This window comes from Panulirus ornatus, chromosome 7, assembly GCF_036320965.1.
Source record: "Panulirus ornatus isolate Po-2019 chromosome 7, ASM3632096v1, whole genome shotgun sequence".
Lineage (NCBI taxonomy): Eukaryota > Metazoa > Arthropoda > Malacostraca > Decapoda > Palinuridae > Panulirus > Panulirus ornatus.
In genome coordinates, this window is record NC_092230.1 from 28,534,212 (window position 1) to 28,548,661 (window position 14,450).

The 14,450-nt window shown below is 41.0% G+C and overlaps 1 protein-coding gene across 1 annotated transcript in view; it reads left to right on the top strand.

The window, feature by feature from the left end:
• The first annotated feature begins 9,700 nt into the window (after positions 1 to 9,700).
• LOC139749474 (thioredoxin-related transmembrane protein 1-like) overlaps positions 9,701 to 14,450 on the top strand; it is a 51,596-nt gene continuing 46,846 nt past the window's right edge. Inside the window, exons 1-2 of the mRNA XM_071663380.1 lie at positions 9,701 to 10,003; positions 12,263 to 12,424. Of these exons, the coding sequence (XP_071519481.1) occupies positions 9,717 to 10,003; positions 12,263 to 12,424 (449 nt within the window). The 5' untranslated portion in view covers positions 9,701 to 9,716. The remainder of the gene's footprint in view (positions 10,004 to 12,262; positions 12,425 to 14,450) is intronic.

A 14,450-nucleotide genomic window follows, 5' to 3' on the forward strand; every position in this document is an offset into this window, starting at 1 on the left:
ACTAGTATCTGCATGTTGCTCACCAGTACCTGCATGTTTATCACCAGTATCTGCATGTTGTTCACCAGTACCTGCATGTTTCTCACCAGTACCTGTATGTTTCTAACCAGTACCTTCATGTTGCTGTAGGCCTCAGTGGTACGCGTGATCTCGTATTTCCTGACAACCACATGGAAAAAATGAAACACGATAAGACCCAGGTGCACTTTTGTTTCATTAATGCATCGTTAGGGAAGATACAGGAATGAGATAGAAGATTTAGGAGTCAGTATATATATATATATATATATATATATATATATATATATATATATATATATATATATATATATATATATATATATATATTTATTTATTTATTTATTTATATCTATTTTGCTTTGTCGCTGTCTCCCGCGTTTGCGAGGTAGCGCAAGGAAACAGACGAAAGAAATGGCCCAACCCACCCCCATACACATGTATATACATGCACGTCCCCACACGCAAATACACATACCCATACATCTCAATGTACACATGTATATACACACACAGACATATACATATATACACATGCACACAATTCACTCTGCCTCTATTCATTCCCATCGCCACCTCGCCACACATGGAATAACATCCCCCTCCCCCCTCATGTGTGCGAGGTAGCGCTAGGAAAAGAAAACAAAGGCCCCATTTGTTCACACTCAGTCTCTAGCTGTCATGCAATAATGCCCGAAACAACAGCTCCCTTTCCACATCCAGGCCCCACAGAACTTTCCATGGTTTACCCCAGGCGCTTCACATGCCCTGATTCAATCCATTGACAGCACGTCGACCCCGGTATACCACATCGATCCAATTCACTCTATTCCTTGCCCGCCTTTCACCCTCCTGCATGTTCAGGCCCCGATCACTCAAAATCTTTTTCACTCCATCTTTCCACCTCCAATCTGGTCTCCCACTTCTCCTCGTTCCCTCCCCCTCTGACACATATATCCTCTTTGTCAATCTTTCCTCACTCATTCTCTCCATGTGACCAAACCATTTCAATACACCCTCTTCTGCTCTCTCAATCACACTCTTTTTATTACCACACATCTCTCTTACCCTTTCATTCCTTACTCGATCAAACCACCTCACACCACATATTGTCCTTAAACATCTAATTTCCAACACATTCACCCTCCTCCGCACAACCCTATCTATAGCCCACGCCTCGCAACCATGTAACACTGTTAGAACCAGTAATCCTTCAAACATACCCATTTTTGCTTTCCGAGATAATGTTCTCGCCTTCCACACATTTTTCAACGTTACCAGGACTTTCGCCCCCTCCCCCACCCTGTGACTCACTTCCCCTTCCATGGTTCCATCCACTGCCAAATCCACTCAGATATATCTAAAACACTGCACTTCCTCCAGTTTTTTTTTCCATTTAAGCTTACCTCCCAATTGACTTGTCCCTCAACCCTACTGTACCTAATAACCTTGCTCTTATTCACATTTACTCTCAGTTTTCCTCTTTCACACACTTTACCAAACTCAGTCACCAACTTCTGCAGTTTCTCACCGAATCAGCTACAAGTGCTGTATCAACAGCGAACAACAACTGACTCACTTCCCAAGCTCTCTCATCCACAACAGACTGCATACTTGCCCCTCTCTCCAAAACTCTTGCATTCACCTCCCTGACAACCCCATCCATAAACAAATTAAACAACCATGGAAACATCACACACCCCTGCCGCAAACCGACATTCACTGGGAACCAATCACTTTCCTCTCTTCCTACTCGTAAACATGCCTTACATCCTCAATAAAATCTTTTCACTGCTTCTAGCAACTTGCCTCCCACACCATATATTCTTAATACCTTCCACAGAGCCTTAATACCTTCCACAGAGCATCTCTATCAACTCTATCATATGCCTTCTCCAGATCCATAAATGCTACATACAAATCCATTTGTTTTTCTATTTCTCACATACATTCTTCAAGGCAAAAACCTGATCCACACATCCCCTACCACTTCTGAAACCACACTGCTCTTCCCCAATCTGATGCTCTGTACATGCCTTCACCCTCTCAATCAATAACTTTCCATATAATTTCCCAGGAATACTCAACAAACTTATACCTCTGTAATTTGAACACTCACCATTATCCCCTTTGCCTTTGTACAATGGCACTATACATGCATTCCGCCAATTCTCAGGCACTCCACCATGAGCTATACATACATTTAATATCCTCACCAACCAGTCAATAACACAGTCACCCCCTTTTTTAATAAATTCCACTGCAACACCATCCAAACCCGCCGCCTTGCCGGCTTTCATCTTCCGCACAGCTTTCACTACCTCTTCTCTGTTTATCAAATCATTCTCCCTGACCATCTCACTTCGCACACCACCTCGACCAAAACCCCCTATATCTGCCACTCTATCATCTAACACATCCAACAAACCTTCAAAATACTCACTCCATCTCCCTCTCACATCACTACTACTTGTTACTACTTTGCTTCCTTCCAAAACATCTTTTCATTCTCCCTAAAATTTGATGATACTCTCTCACCCAAGTTCTCATTTGCGCTCTTTTTCACGTCTTGCACCTTTCTCTTGACCTTCTGCCTCTTTCTTTGATACATCTCCCTGTCATTTGCACTGTTTCCCGCAAAACTCGCCTAAACGCCTCTCTCTTCTCTTTCACTAATAATCTTAGTTCTTCATCCCACCACTCACTACCTTTTCTAATCTGCCGACCTCCCACGCTTCTAATGCCACAAGCATCTTTTGCGCATATATATATATATATATATATATATATATATATATATATATATATATATATATATATATATATAAAAGAAAAGAAGAGCTAGTGCCTGCATGTCAATCACCAGTACCTGCATCTTTCTTACTAACCCTTGCATGTTTCTCACCAGTAACTATATGTTCCTCACTAATAATACCTGCATGTTTCTCACATTGTCAGTGCACACAGTATATCTTAAAATTCCACGGGCATCACCTGATTGTCCATATATTTCTCACTCGTGGGAACTTCTGTTTATGTCTTTTTCCTCCACTGTCCATCTCATTTACCTTTTCTCCGGTGAGCAAATGAACTCAAGAGGAACGCAGACAGCAACAGATCAATGCTTCTTTTCTGCGGCTCTGTGTGTATTGCAGGAGGTCAGTACCGCACAGAAGCGAAATATTTATCGTCTGTTCTTATGCATAATCTATGGTATTGCTATAAGAAATAGTTCCCCCTGGTAACAATCCTGTTGAAGAAAATGATGTAACATTACCCTGCCTCACACTAAGTGAAACGGTAGAAATATTTTTCTTATAGGTTTCCCGTACTCTTACTTAGTTTCTATGTATGTCGAGTGTGTTCCTCCTAGTTTTTTAAAACCTGCCCTTCAACATGACCAGACACTTTCAGACCCCTCCAAGTTGCAGTCGTCTGCCTTCGAGTCCTTGACCCTCAATCCTCAAGTGTGGGTCATTTAAAGAGACCATTATTTTCTTTTAGTCCAGATGAAAATTTGGTAGCCTGCTGCTGGACTCTGCCACTTCCATCCTTCCAGACGACGTGCAAACCAAGTGGGCGACACGTACTCAAATGTGGGTCTAGCATGTATGGTAAATATAAATATAAGAGGATCTTAACACTGGCCGAACCATAGCTTGCTTGTCTCCCTTGTAATCCCTTTCGTACATGTTTTTGTGGGGTTACATGCTGGTATTTATTTATTTATGTGTGTGCGTCTGTATATTGTTTTCATGGGGAGGGTCGTTTACTACATTCATAGGATCTTTTATCCTCGCTTCCTGTTGTTTTTTTCTGATGTTAACCGCAATAACTACTTGGCTCACCTTGTTCCATGAATCCACAACCCCGGTACCCATAAAATGCTTTCTCAAGTCCCTCCGTACACTTCCCCTGCCTATCAGTTTCGTCCCATTGTTCTAGACTTTCTTCTAGCATTAAAGAACTGTTCTATGTTAATCTTGTTCATGGCCTTTTAGTAATCTATCTCTAGTCATCATGTCTCCCATTATCTTTTCCTTCCAGTATGGGTAGCTCAGCCCAATCAGTTCTATTAACATTCCTGTTGTATTCCTCTAAACCCTTTCCAACAATTCTATGTGGATTTTCAAGTAAGGAGACCAGACTGCTGCGGCATAGTCCAGCTTGGAAAGAAAACACGTCGCTCGTCCCTTTCACAAACCTCTCATTATCCCTAACGCAGTTTGCCTCGCTCACTTTTTTTTCCCAGTTACAAGTTCGCGATGTCACCCCCTTCCCCCGGCTACATCACCTAACAATACGACTCTTGTAATTTATTTCCTCAGATTTGGTGCACATATGTTTAAACCCTTTACCCATCTTTATGACTTTACATTTTCCACGATGAGAATTGATAAACCATTTAGTTTGATCACTGCTACATCTTTATTTTGATGTCTTAGCGATGTTCATGAAATCCACATTGCTTCGCACTTCTTCCACATGTCAGCATCATCAGTAAACACATCTGGGTAAGAGTCTACCTCATTTGGCAAATCATTTATGTTGATCGGTGTTCTCTCTTCCGCCACAGTTGGGTAGCTGCCAAGCCTTCTCACCAGCCCTCCTTGACCCCAACTTAAAGCTTCATCATCACTTGTGTTGGGGACAGTAACAGACAGCAACCCCACCCCCCTCCACTCTTTCCACCCCTGGCAGTACGGGAATATACAGTCCACCCACACATTCCGTTTTCTTTTCGTCCAGGGATGTTGCATACTTGGTCATAAAAATCCAGTGGGTTCGTGACGCAAGGTCTTCTCTTGAATCCATAATGACTCTTACTTAGGTTGTCTGTGTCAGCCAGGCGCTCTTCCATGTGCTCTCTGATTATTTCATATAGTTTTTTGTGTGTGTATGATGATGGTGAGGATGATATAGACTTTGTTTTTAGATCTGGGAAGCCATTCGGCTGAACATAGACTATTGAGATATAACAGATGCCACAGAACTGGGAGGTGATAATAGTTACTAGTTAACTTATCAATATAAGAGCTTAAGATTAAGGTAGGGATGTGTGTGTGTGTGTGTGTGTGTGTGTGTGTGTGTGTGTGATATTTCAAGCAAATTCGAGGAGAAATGGGGATGGTCAGTATTTTCTTTTCTTATGTTAGCTGAGACGGCACGGGCCGCTGGGCCCTAATCAAGGCCATCCCAGTAACGCTATAAGATATATATACACACACATTTATATATATATATATATATATATATATATATATATATATATATATATATATATATATATATATATATATATATATATATATATATATTTTCCGGGGGAAGGAACAGAGTGGGGCCGGGTGAGGATATTCCAAAAGAGGCCCGGTCCTCTGTTCTTGACGCTGCCTCGCTAACGCGGGAAATGGCGGGTAGTTTAAAAGAATAAGAAAGATATATATGTATATGTGTGTGTGTATGTATATATATATATATATATATATATATATATATATATATATATATATATATATATATATATATATATATATATATACAACAATGTTGTATGGTTGCGAGGCGTGGGCTATGGATAGAGTTGTGCGCAGGAGGGTGGATATGCTGGAAAATATATATATATATATATATATATATATATATATATATATATATATATATATATATATATATCTGTGTGTGTGTGTGTGTGTGTGTGTATCCCGGTGTGAGGCAGGTACCCATTTTATCGACTAACCCTTAGGAGTAGATAAACAATTGGGTTGACTGTGGATCGACTGCCGCAACCACGATTCGACCCTATGAGCTCGACCCTGGGCGGCCTGTGAATGCGTTACGATCAGGAACATTGACCGTTACACCACGGGAGTTCATATGGTGATAATTTCATTCATAATTCAACCTCACTGTCTCCTTGGCCTTGATGGAGATATATAGCTCTGTAGCTTTGATAAGCGCGACATTCCAAGGTACTTTGTCGAAGGGTGTCATTCAACACTCGCACGGACCCAGAGAAATACTATACTTTCTCGTTTACTGACGGTGTGTCTCCACACCAACCTCTTATAGAGGAGAGTTTATGCCAGTAATGGTATGGGACACACCCAGTTCTAGTTTCTCTTGGCGTCCGTTCAACTTGGCGCTGCATATACTCTACATACATTTCCAATTAGCTCAGCTCTTTTCTTTATATATATATATATATATATATATATATATATATATATATATATATATATATATATATATATATATATATATATATATATATAAACTGACACCATCAAATAAGATGTAGTTCAGAAAATGTATTCATGAATGAAAAGAAAATCGGCGTCACTAACGTAGGCAAAATACTTACTGCATATGAAGTCAAAGAAATAAGACAGATGTCCTTACTTTGAAAACATTTAAATGCGCGAATATACCCATAACAAACATAAGTTAAGACTAGCGCTTTAAAGAGCTACTTGGAAATGTATGTAAAGTATTTGCAGCGCCGAGTTGAACGGACGTCAAGAGAAACTAGAACTGGGCGTGTCCCATAACCATTAATGGCTGAAGCTCTCTTATATATGAGCTGGTGTTGATACACATACACGCACACGCACATACACAAACATATATATATATATATATATATATATATATATATATATATATATATATATATATATATATATATATATATATATATATATATATATGTACGTATGAGAAGACAGGTTCTAAGGGCGCTGAAGAATGTGTGGAAGGGGGAGGAGATCTTTATCCGGGAGGGCAAAAATGAGTGTGTTTGATGGTATAGTAGTCCCAACAAAATCATATGGATACGAGTCACAAGCTATAGATAAGACCAGCCGGAGGAGGGAGAGTATATTGGAAATGAAATGCTTGAGGATAATATGTAGTGTGAGGTAGTTTGATCGAGTAAGTAATAAGAGCGAAATGTGGTAATAAAAAAAAGTGGTTGAGAGAGTTGATCATGGTGTGGTGAAATGGTTAGGAGATATGTAGAGAATAGAAGGTTGCCAAGAGGATAGTGTAAAAAATGGAGGGAAAGAAGGGGGAGACCAAATTGGAGGTGAAAGGATGGTGTGAAAAAGAGTTTTGAGCAGTCGGGGCCTGAAAATGCAAAAGGGTAAAAATCGTGCACGGGAATTTTCAGTGAGTTGGAACGATGTGGTATGCAGGAGTCGACGTGTTATCATTGGACTGAACCAGGGCATATGAAGCGTCCGGGGTCAACCATAGATAGGTCTGAGGGATTTGGTTGTGAATGGGGAGCTGTGGTTGCGGTGCATTGAACATGACAGCTAGAGAATGGATGTGGGCGGATGCGGCTTTTCTTCGTCTGTTGCTAGCGCTATCTCACTAGCTCGGGAAACGGCGAGCAAGTGTGGAAAAAAATACATATTCATGTCTAACGTTTTGAATACATGTTCTCCATTTTCCGCGTCAGCGAAGTAGCGTCAAGAGTAGATGACTGAGCTTCAGAGGGAAAAAACCCTCACTTGGCCCCCTTCTCTGTTCCTTCTTTTGGAAATGTAAAACCAGAGGGGAGGATTTCCAGCCCCCCAAACTCCCACCCCCTTTTAGTCGCCTTCTACGACACGCGGGATATACGTGGGCAGTAATCTTTCTCTTCGACACACACACACACACACACACACACACACACACACACACACACACACACACACTTAGACTAAAAAAACAACTTTTGCAGTTTCTCACACGAGTCAGCTACTAACGCAGTGTCATCAACAAACAGCAACTACTCCCAGGCCCCTCGCCTCCCAGTCCCTGCAGACTGTAGACCGACCCTTCTCTCCAAAACCTTCGCACATTCCTCGCTACCCTATTCCTAAACAGGTTTAACGACCATGGTGACATCACACACCCATGCCGCAGACCTACCTTCACTTGCAACAAGCTATCCTTCTCTCCTCCTCGTACACACGACTTACTCTCTAGATAAATACGCCTCTGCTTCTCGTAGCTTTCCTCCCACACCATATATTCGTAACACCTTCCACACAGCAACTGCATCAACCCTATCATACGCTTTCTCCAGATCCATAAATGCCATATATAAACCCTTTGCTACTCTATATCTTGCACACATTCCTCAAAACACACACCTGATCCACACATCCCGTATAGTTCCTAAAGCAACATTGATCCTTCCCAGTCCAACGCTGTGTGTGTGTGTGTGTGTGTGTGTGTGTGCATGCTACATCCTCTCTAACACCACTCTCTCATACAACTTATATATATATATATATATATATATATATATATATATATATATATATATATATATATATATATATATATATATATATATTTCATTCTTTCATACTATTCGCTATTTCCCGCGATAGCGAGGTAGCGTTAAGAACAGAGGACTGGGCCTTTGAGGGAATATCTTCACCTGACCCCCTTCTCACACACACACAAATTAATGCCTATGTTTATATATTTGTTTAGTGTCTCTATTTTCTCAGTTTAAGGTATGTATAGCTCTATAACGTCAATGTCATTTTTATCCAGGCACCTTTTCTGTACTACCATCCACTGAATCCCAGTACTTAACATGTTTCTCTCTAAAACTTTTAACAGTTGTGGTCCGGTCCGCATTATGGTGTAACCTGATCATGCGACTTTCTCCTTGTGAAATTCAAGAAACCACAAAACCAGTTCAGAGTAAGTAGTGTCGGCTCTGCCACTCCGTCTCTGCCCAGGACTCACTATTGTATCATCCTCGTGACTTGCCCAGAGCCAGAGCCCACTCCTCTGCACTCCTGGTGATTTGCCCAGAGCCAGGAACCACCCCTTGAATACTCATCGTAACCAGCCGAGGACAAGGAAACACTCCTTTGTTACCCTCGTGACCCACCCACTCCTGTATCCCACTCGTAATCTCACTGGAGCCTACCCTTCTGTTCCCCTCGGTATCTACCTCGGACCCACTCTGTGTTCCCCTAGTGACCTGCCCAGGATCCTCACCTGCACCCCCCCCCTCACGTGACCTGCCCAGGACGCGCTCCCGTGTCCCGCTCCCATGACTCATTCTTGTGTAGCTCTCGTGGCCTACCCAGGACCTACTATAGTGCGTCTTTTATGACTTACTTAAGATCCAATGAAGTGTCCTTTTCGTGACCTCCTCAGGACTCACTCTTGCTCTCCCCACGCAACTTGCCTAGGACCCACTGTAGTATCCCCTTCGTGACTTGCCCAGGGCTCACTGTGGTGTCTCCTGTTGTAAAATGCTCAGGGCCCACTCCTATGTCCACCTTGTGACCTGCATAAAGCCCACGATAGTACTTCCCGTCGTAACATGTCCATGACCCACCCTTTTGTCCACTTCGTGACTTGCGTAGGACCCATTTTTGTCTCCCTCGCAATATGCTTAGGACCCATTCCTGTGTTCCCTTCGTAACCTGCTCAGGACCCATTCTTGGGTTCCCCATGATCTACGTAAGACCCACTCCTATATCCCTTCGTGACTTGCCCAGGACCCATTCCTGTGTCCCACACACAACCCGGTCAGTACCCACTCTTGTGTCTCTCTCGTCGGATAAGCTGCCGCCTGTGCTCACAGGGGTGAATGTGTTCGTGCACGTGTTGACGGTGTGTTTATAATTAAATCTCTTGTGAGTCGCCTCAGTCTTGCTCGGCGGTGGGAGTGCATGACGTTTGGCACTGCGAGTCAGCTAAAAGTGCTGCGCATTTCTTGTCATCGCGAATTTGAATCCGGCGGCGAGTGTGGCGCTCTAGGCCGCCCAACCATCGCCGCGAACGTACTGTTTGGACTCGACGTCACAGCAAACATGGCGGCTGACAGGCGAAGATACATGCTCTCTCTTTTCATAGTCGTTTTCCTGGTTATTAGTCGAATTGCAGCCAAGACCAGTGTCATAGACCTCAATGAAGACAACTGGCATCAGATGCTCGAAGGAGAATGGATGGTAGAATTGTGAGTATGACGCCCAGGGCTTGCTTCCGGTGTGTGTGTCACCAACCTATCGTCTCTCCCAGGCTGAGCTCATCGGGCCTTGCCTCGCGTCATGCTCTCCTGCATTTAATGTGGATGTTTCTTTTATTGATTTGTAGTACAGTTTTGAAGGAAACCATCACAAGCATCTGTAGTTTTCAGGTTGATAGATATATTTAGGTGTCAGTCTATGTAACGGGATGGTGAGGCTGCATTATTCAACTAGGAAGAGGTAATCTCTTGCGAGAATAACCTGACTGGTGTATCTCAATACGATAAGATAAGAAGGAAATAAGTAAAAGTGAAGCTCTGGCAAATGTGATGAAACGTAAGAGGCATGTTATCTGAATGAAATTGTGTTTATGCATTGTGATATGCTGGAATAACATGATGAATCTCTGTCATCTTGTTACCTGGATACATCTACGTTACAAAAAGATGAATCTTAGTCTAGTCTTGATGTGTTTTACAGTTATTTGATAATGTAGAACTGGTGGGCGTATTTGATTCTGAAGATGTATCCTCTGCTCATTTAATGTGGTCATAGATGAAATGCAGCTTTGTACATTGGACATTATTACATAATTTAGTAATTCATCAAAGCACAGTAGAAATCTAGGTAAAATCACCGTTTGGTGCATGCATAGATATATCTTTGGAATTATTTGTTTTGCATTGGTTATACAGTATTTAAAGGATAGAATAAAGGTTAAAAATCTAGATTAGCTCCGCATTGCAGGTAGTTTGGGATGGTGAGTATTTTGCAGTGATATTGTGATATTTAGAGAACACAGTAACAGTTGCAGAGCACAATTTGGAGCCTTATATAATACTGAAAGATGTTGAATATGGCGATATCAGTGAGGGTATATTTGCTATTAGGTTTCAGTATTGACTGACTATGTTCTGCTCTGGTACTCTAGTGTTTAGAGATTGAGTAGTTGTAGAGCCTGACTTGGAACATATGATATGTTATTAGATAAGATGATATAGATTGGGGAAATTTTGTTTTTGATTAATGAGAAGTAATATACATGGAAAATCTGGTATATTTTGACTAGAGTATTGAAGTTTTAACTATTTATGATTTTCCACATCAATTTTATTAATGCATTAGTTAAGTGCCATGAGGCTAAAGACTTCATGTGGCCCAGGCAGACTTCCATTTCTAGGGAGAGTCAGGAGTGTCACAAGTAAGCAGTGTCAAGGTAGCTTTTGTGTGGCCTAGCTGGCTGGCTGCTTTTTCGGAGAATGGAGGCTTGGCATCACTGGTGACATACCGTCATCTTATCATTGCTTTACAGTTTTGATCTTATATTATTTGTAATTTTATAGAATACCATTTTTTTTAAAATAAAATGGTCTTTTATTTTTCATCCATGAAGTGGTGTTTTCATTATAGCGATTAAGTTATGTATATCATGGGTCATTTCCCATTACCACCCATTTTCATAGGATCTGTATCTTGTCAATTGGAAATAAATTGCATACCCTAGCTTTACTTGCTCCAGCATATACTTACAGTTCCTCTTTCCCCATTAAGCTCATCACTGACAAAACATACACACACTAATGACTTGACAAACACTAAATCCATCCACAGTCTTGAAGTCCTCTCTACCAGACATACATTCATTGAAACTAGCTTGTACATGTTTTGCTTTCTTCTGTGCATTCTGGATACAACCCATTTTTCCAACATTACAAGCATACATCCCACCATATCATAAGACCCTTCAAGCCCAAGGTGCACTCTCATGACAGAGACGTACACACAGCATTACCACGTTTTATAAACTATGTTCCTGTTCATTGGACACAGCAGGCTCCTTGAGTGTTGCATTATCCTCAGAGAAGCGGATCCTTGGGCAGGATGGTAAGGTAAAGTAGTCAAGTATTGATACTGTGTAAAGCACCTCATTGGCAAGATTATTGCTGCTTATTGCTTAGGGAATATCACTCTATGGTTTCCCATGCACATCTTACCATTATAGATTTATATTGGTTTCCAAGCCCCCTTATAAGAACTACAAGTAGATTTTGGGTGGTTCCATCATTATTGAGTGGAAAGGTTAGGTTCGCTCCGGCATCTTGGACAAATCGAGGATGTATCATTGAGCTGAAAGATTTATGCACTTGGTAAAATGAATGGGAATGGAGTTAAGGATATTTAGATGGAAGCATATTAGTATAGAAAGAAATTTCTAAGGTTTTTATTTTTTTGTCTTATTTTATCATCAGTTTTGCTCCATGGTGCCCAGCATGTAAAGCCTTGAAACCCATCTGGGAGGACTTTGCAAGTTGGAGTGATGACCTTGAAATATCAGTAGGTCAGGTGGATGTAACCTCTTCTCCTGGACTCTCAGGACGTTTCATGGTAACTGCACTTCCTACAATATACCAGTAAGTGTTGCCTGAGGACTGTTGATTAATATGTATGTTAGTGTTCTATTTTTGTGTCTTGGCATCATCTCTGTTTTTGTCCACATTCTTCTCTCTGTACTGGCAACTGGATTTAATTGATTGAATCTCACAAGTATGGGATGGCTGTGATTAGGGCCTCAGCTGCCTGTGCCATCTCAACTAACATTAAAAAAAATTATGTGAGGCAGACATGAAATGAATGAAGTTAGGAAAGTAACAAATCTTGTAAAGAATGGAAAAGCTAATGGTACAGGGGGAGTGGGTCACAAGGTGTTGGAGATTGGTGAGAAGACTGCTTTTTAGTGGATCTGAAAAGTGTGTAATGAAGCATGGAAAAGTGGCCAGCTGCTTGATGACTGGATGAAAACAGTTATTGTTTCCCAGGATAAGGGATCGGGGAGTAAAATTAAGTGTAGAATTGTAGAGGAATAAATTTCTTTTGCATAGTTGATAAAAGTGCATGGTAAGATGATGATTGATCATGTGAAAAGGATTAGGGAGGTGAAGAATAACTGTGCTTAAGGAAGGGAAGAGGGTTTGTAAATTGGATTTTTATTCCTAGACAAGTCATGGAGAAAGTTCAGGAAAAATGTGTATGCAGAATATTTGGCTTTAGAAAAGGCATAGGATAAAATGGATAGGAAAGTAGTGGAAAGTTTTCCCCAATGTGGTTTGCATGCAAAACTTTTAAATGTTGTTAAGAGCTCTAGTATTGGAAGTGCATTCATGAGAGTTTGTGTTGGTATGATGGAGTGGTTTGAAATAACTGAGGGAGTGCGTAGTTGTTTAATGTTTTATTTAATGTTTTTATTGTTGAGACAGGTGTTTCCAGACTCCTGCATGAGTTATACTATGAGTGAAAGATCACCTTTGGTAAGGCTGTATTATTGTCATTTATGAAACAGGTTACTGTCTAGTCAAAGAACTTCTTCAAAAAAATCCATTCTGTTCCTGCTGCTAATTGGAGCACAGCCTTGAAGCTGGAGGAGCCCTGGGAAAATGGATTTTGGAGTTATGTAATATAATTAATTGATACTGGACAAGGTATTAAGATGAGGGAGATGGGTTGATTGTGATGTGATGCTTAATGTGGAGAAATGAATGTTATCACAGTTGGTTTATGCAGATGATGCTGTTTTGTGAGTTAAACAGAGGAAGAGTTGATATTGTAGAGTGATGGGATAGTTTGATGATTGACAAGTATAGGTGGAGGATACACTTGTGAATAAGACACTTCTTTGAAAGTTATGGGGATCAAAGAATCATTTTAGTTTACATGATGAAATCCTTGAAGGTATGGAAGAGGAATAATAGGACTGAAATTTAGTGAGGTTGAAAATGGGAAAGTTAAAGCTAAAAGACGTCATGCAAGGGAGAAGTGGGTATATATAGCTCATATGAAGTTGAAGTACGAGCAGTATAGACAATTTTATCTTTATATCTATCTATATCTCTGACTCTCTGACACCATGTCTCTCTGGGAACTCCCATGAAGGGGTGGTCACGGCTAAAGAGTCTCCACTTTCCCCTTTCCTTACATGCCTCCCTCATATGCCATTCCATGCATTCTTCCTTGTTTCTCTCCCTCCAGTATTCCTCCACCCTATTTGCCCATGTCAAAGGTAGTATTTCTCTCACACCAGTCCCTTTAATTATACTATCATACGCTCTCCTTGTATATTCTGTGTTTTGCATTCTTTCCACATGCCCAAACCACCTCAAAAGTATTACATTTCATGCATTCTACCACTCCACAATTCATTCCCTTTGCATCCTTTTCCATGCCACATCTCTCATACACTCCTTCATTTCTTTCTTCATTCCATCTAGTCACATCAAATGCTCTTCTCAGATTGCTCATTTTGACAGTCTGTATTCTTGACCTCTGTGTCTCATTCCTCATCCATGTTTTGGCTGTGTAGGTCAGGATTGGGAGGACTATGCTGTCCCTTGATCCACTCTTCACTTCCATACTTACACCTCTACCCTTCATTTTTCTGTTAAG